Raw genomic sequence first — 6,113 nt, 5'->3', positions numbered from 1 at the left:
GTAAGGAAAATTCGAGAAAATTCAATCTCTCTACAAAAATCGTTATTTCTCCTAAACTTTCTTCAAAATGCAGAGTCACCCAAGGAGTTTCCCAGGGATCGGTGCTTGGACCAATTTTATTTGCCCTTCACATCGATGACTTGGTGCATAATGTTGTGGTGGATGACGTAGTGCTCTTTGCGGATGATGTCTCCTTTCTAAATAGAGATAAAGTGGAAGGTTTACTTCAGGCGAAATCTAAAAAGTTCATAGATGATGCTGTTGGTTGGTTCATAAACAACATTATGAGTGTGAATGCTGATAAAACGAAGGAGCTCGTAATTACAACCAAACGATGGAACAAAGATAGTATATCCCTTCTTGGATTATCAATCAGCGGAAACCTAGGTTGGGATCAGCATGTGAACGAATTGTCTGGTAAACTTTCGGCAGCACTCTTCGCAATTAGAAATATAAAGAACTTTCTCACAGAAAAAGAAGCCCTGATTGTGTACCATGCTCAATTCCACGGACGGATGACCTATGGGGGGCGTCCTCGGAAGCGGGAAGGATATTCCTGAAACAGAAAAAGGCTATCAGAATAGTAGCAGGGGAAGGTCGGATGACAAGCTGTAGAACATTTTTTTAAAAATATGGTATACTTACTGTTCCGTGCTGTTACATCATGGAGTGCCTCTTATATGTGCATGGGAGCGGAAACAGGTTCCAGAAACACTTGAGCGTTCACGGTCACAACACGCGTTTCAAGGACAAATATGTACCTTCTTTACATAGACTGGAGAAAACGAGAAACATGCACATATATAACAGCCTAAAACTCTATAACAAACTACCGGACATCACTACATTATAATGCCTTCAAGAAAAAAATAAAGAGCTTGCTTAAAGAAAATGTATTCTACTCGATGGATGAGTTTCTGTCCCATAAATTCTAGTCATTCCTATGAAAAATTGTGTATTTTGCCGTTGATTATATCGTACTGAGAAATTTGTAACGTGTGAACATGTATTTATATTTATTATATACATTTATTTTGACAGCATCTGTAAATACTTGAGATGAATATATATCTATCTATCTATCTATCTATCTATCCATTCGTCGCAGCCCCCTCAAATAAAAACTTTCGTGATCTACGTGAACAGATCAATAGAAAAAGAGGTATATTATTACCAAGAAAGAACTTTTAATTTTTAACAATTTTTTAAGGTCCGGGGTAAGGAAAATTCGAGAAAATTCAATCTCTCTATAAAAATCGTTATATCTCCTAAACTATTCGTCGCAGACCCCTCATATAAAAACTTTCGTGATCTACGTGAACAGATCAATAGAAAAAGAGGTATATTATTACCAAAAGGAACTTTTAATTTTTTACAATTTTTTAAGGTCCGGGGTAAGGAAAATTCGAGAAAATTCAATCTCTCTATAAAAATCGTTATATCTCCTAAACTATTCGTCGCAGACCCCTCAAATAAAAACTTTCGTGATCTACGTGACCAGATCAATAGAAAAAGAGGTATATTATTACCAAGAAGGAACTTTTAATTCTTTACAATTTTTTAAAGTCGGGGTAAGGGAAATTCGAGAAAATTCGAGAAAATTCTTCGACTCAAATATTGTCATTCGTGAGTGGAATTCGAATAATCATGAACTGCCAATACCAACTCTGCTTACCGATTTTCCGTAGTCCCCATAGTTTAGGAGAAATTTGAAGTCGAAATTTTTGGGAAAAACCGTAAAAATTCAATCTCTCTATAAAAATCGTTATATCTCCTGAACTATTCGTCGCAGTCCCCTCATATAAAAACTTTCGTGATCTACGTGAACAGATCAATAGAAAAAGATATATATTATCACCAAGAAGGAACTTTTAATTTTTTACAATTTTTTAAGGTCTGGGGTAAGGAAAATTCGAGAAAATTCAATCTCTCTACAAAAATCGTTATATCTCTCAAACTATTATTATTACCCAGTTGCAATCTAAACATCCTGAATACTATCATTCCTATAAAGTCTCCATTAATGCAGAAAATCTAGAAAAAGCCAAATCATGTGATATCTGGCCGAGTGATGCTTATGTGTCGATGTTTTTCCACAGGAAAACCACACGAAAGGAACAAACATGACCAACAATAAAACTAAAGATGATACACACACCTTCCAAGTGTTACATTTGAATATTCAGGGACTGAGTCCCCATAAGGTAAATGAATGGGACCTGTTTCTCATGGAAAATAATATGTGTGATGCGATCTGTGTGACAGAGCACTGGCTGCCATTGGGGGTTGCAGACACATACTGCTCAAGTGGTTGGCACGTAGCTTCCAATTTCTCAAGAACAAGAAATAAACGTGGAGGTACGATGATTTTAAGTAGAAACCATGAATACGAAGTCCTAGGAAAAATAGTGGAGTTATCAGTAGAAGTTGATTGTGAAGTAGCTGCTATAAAGAAACAGGGGTTAACCCTGATATCAGTTTATCGTTCACCTGTAGGTAATTTTAATAATTTTATGAATATAATTGAAAATGTTTTGAATTTTGTAAATATTAATGATGATCTTGCTATTGCAGGTGATTTTAATGTGTGTTTTAATATAAATAGCAATAATGTACTGGACAGGAACGCAGAAGTACTGTTGGAGGTCTTTCAATCGTACGGTTTGAAGCAAACAATATATGAGCCAACGAGGAACAAAAACTGCATTGATAACATTTTTGTAAGGTATTCGGGATCGAGCAGTTTTTTTCCCAAAATTTTGACAGTAGAGTTTTCTGATCACAAGGCACAGTGCATTAATATCCCAAGACCCTCAGCACTGACTAACTATATTACCAAAAACAGATACAGACCCTTAACTCAGGTAGGCTTTTGTATGATGCACAATATATTGAGCGAACAAGATTGGTCTTTTATATATGATGATTCATTGTCACCCAATGATTGTTTTGACGCTTTTCACAATCGGTTCATAGAAATTTTCCTCGAATCTTTTCCAGAGGTTGATATTAAAACCAGAACAAGCGACTCCGGGGTAAAATGGTTCTCTGGTAACATGGTAGCGATGAGGGAGAAAGTGAGAAAAGCTTTGCGCATGGCTCGAATGTCAGCAAATGATAATTTCATATTGAAATCAAATAATCCTGGCAAAAACATGTGGAAAATAATAAACAGGAAGAGACATCCTGAGGCAATTCCATCTATCCCTATAAGCTCCCAGGATTTTAATTCTTATTTTATTTCCTTACCCCATGAACTTGTAGATAATTTGCCAAAAACGGGAATTACTGAACCTAAGAATTTTACAGATACAAACTATCAATATAAAAATGGTTTTCGATTTCAGGAAGTGTCTTTCAATAATGTAAGAGATGCAATATGTTCCCTAAAGGGTAGTAAATCGAGGGACTACTACGGTTTATCAATATCACTCCTGAAAAGGAATATAAATCATTTAGTGAGGCCCCTCACTAGAATGGTGAACCGTTGCATTGAGGAGGGAGTTTTTCCAGATTGTTTGAAGGTGGCAAAAGTAATCCCTATACACAAAAAAGGTGATAAGAATGACAAAAAAAACTATCGACCGATTTCGCTACTCCCAATTTTCTCAAAAGTCTTCGAGAAAATAATCCATAATCAGGTAATGAACCATTTTGAGAGTGAAAATCTCTTATACAAAAATCAATTCGGATTTAGAAAGAAATCGAGAACATGTGATGCTATATTACGTTTTGTTGAATATACGCTTGACTGTTTTGAGAAGGGCTTGCTTTCACTATCAATATTTTTAGATCTGAGTCGAGCTTTCGACTGTGTTTCCCCGCAGGCTCTTCTAGACAAGCTGGCAAAGTATGGGTTCGATGAGATTAGTCTTAGACTAATTATATCATATTTCACAGACAGGAAGCAGAAGGTCTTTTGCAATGGTACATGGTCTGCAGAGAGTCTGTTAAGTCTTGGGGTACCACAAGGTTCCATATTAGGACCCCTATTATTCATAATTTTTATGAATGATTTCTCCTACTTCATGGCTATGTATGAACACCTACTGTGGGCTGATGACTCTGGAATTACAGTGGGGCATCGAGAACTGCATGGGGTTGAACAGCTTGCGAGAGTGGCAGAGCTGAGAGCCAAGGAATGGTTCGTATCAAATATGCTAGTTTGCAATGCAGAAAAGACAGAAACTATGTTGTTCAATTTGAGAGGGATTTCAAATCATACTACCAGTGAATCGGTCAGGTTTCTGGGAGTTTACCTAGATCCAAGTCTCACCTGGATCTCCCATGCCAATGAAATAGCATCCAAAATAATAAAAAATACCTTCCTGCTTCGTAACTTGGCCAACATTGTGTCAAAGGATGTTATCAAGGTTGCTTATCATAGTCTGGTCGAGTCACATCTGAGATACTGTGTACTGATCTGGGGTAACTGTTCTAGTAGGGAGGGTATTTTCAGATTACAAAGAAGAGCAGTTAGAATAGTTGCTGGATTAAACTACAGGGATGATTGCGTAGACGCCTTCAAAAAACTTAAAATCCTGACATTTCCCTCTATCTATATTTATGAATGTCTTGTTTATGCATATAATAATAACAGGGATCTTCCGAAGTTTGGTGATACCCATGATTATTACACACGATATAGAAACAACATTAAATCTAAGTATATGCGATTAGAAAAATCCAAGAATGGACCTAATTTCATTTCACATAAACTTTTTAATAAGATACCTGAAGAGGTGAAAAGGCTCAGTCTCCAAAAGTATAAGCAAACTGTTGGTGAATTTTTGCGGCAGCATGCGTTCTGGAGTGTCCAAGAGTTCCTGTCCAGTAGTTTGAATTTTAATCTCTTTTAAATTAATTTATTCTTTGTGTTGTAATGTTTGTAAGGAGGAATGGTATTTTATATCATTCATAGTCGTATTACTTTATTGAGTAATGCTTTTATATTTTGACAATGATACTATGTATCATTTAAGAATTGTATAACTTTATTGAGTTATTCCAATTTTAATCTCTTTTAAATTAATTTATTCTTTGTGTTGTAATGTTTGTAATGAGGAATGGTATTCTATATCATTCATAGTCGTATTACTTTATTGAGTAATGCATTTATATTTTATATTTTGACAATGATACTCTGTATCATTTAAGAATTGTATAACTTTATTGAGTTATTCCAACCATTTTTATATTCTGACATTGATGAGAAATGCTCTATACAATTTCGAAGTTATTACTTTATTGAGTAATGCCTTTATATTTTGACAATGATACTTTGTATCATTTAAGAATTGTATAACTATATTAAGTTATCTCTATTATTTTTATATTCTGACAATGATGAGAAATGATTTATATCATTTCGAAGTTGTACTTTTTATCGAATCCTGTGACGTGTGCAATACAATGAATTTTTGTAAAAGAGCATCAATAAATTATCTATCTATCTATCTATCTATCTATCTATCTATTCGTCGCAGACCCCTCAAATAAATACTTTCGTGATCTACGTGAACAGATCAATAGAAAAAGAGGTATATTATTACAAAGAAAGAACTTTCAATTTTTTACAATTTTTTAAGGTCCGGGGTAAGGAAAATTCGAGAAAATTCAATCTCTCTATAAAAATCGTTATATCTCCTAAACTAATCGTCGCAGACCCCTCATATAAAAACTTTAGTGATCTACGTGAACAGATCAATAGAAAAAGAGGTATATTATTACAAAGAAAGAACTTTCAATTTTTTACAATTTTTTAAGGTCCGGGGTAAGGAAAATTCGAGAAAATTCAATCTCTCTATAAAAATCGTTATATCTCCTAAACTAATCGTCGCAGACCCCTCAAATAAAAACTTTCGTGATCTACGTGAACAGATCAATAGAAAAAGAGGTATATTATTACCAAGAAGGAACTTTTAATTTTTTACAATTTTTTAAGGTCCGGGGTAAGGAAAATTCGAGAAAATTCGAGAAAATTTTTCGACTCAAATATTGTCAGGCGAGAGTGGGATTCGAATAACCATGAACTGCCAATACCAACTCTGCTCACCGATTTTTCGTAGTCCCCATAGTTTAGGAGAAATTTGAATTCGAAATTTTTGGAAAAA

At 34.7% G+C, this 6,113-nt stretch overlaps 1 protein-coding gene across 1 annotated transcript; it reads left to right on the top strand.

Annotated features, from left to right (window-relative positions):
• The first annotated feature begins 1,975 nt into the window (after nucleotides 1–1,975).
• On the top strand, nucleotides 1,976–2,695 carry LOC123678132. The gene is made up of 2 exons (XM_045614967.1): nucleotides 1,976–2,492; nucleotides 2,575–2,695. The coding sequence occupies exons 1-2, from the start codon at nucleotides 2,124–2,126 to the stop codon at nucleotides 2,599–2,601; spliced, it is 396 nt and encodes a 131-aa protein (XP_045470923.1). The 5' UTR covers nucleotides 1,976–2,123; the 3' UTR covers nucleotides 2,602–2,695.
• Nucleotides 2,696–6,113: the final 3,418 nt, after the last annotated feature.

Source organism: Harmonia axyridis, chromosome 4 (assembly GCF_914767665.1).
Source record: "Harmonia axyridis chromosome 4, icHarAxyr1.1, whole genome shotgun sequence".
Classification (NCBI taxonomy): Eukaryota; Metazoa; Arthropoda; class Insecta; order Coleoptera; family Coccinellidae; genus Harmonia; species Harmonia axyridis.
Note: the sequence above shows the minus strand (reverse complement) of the source record. Positions and strands in the feature narration are given on the sequence as shown.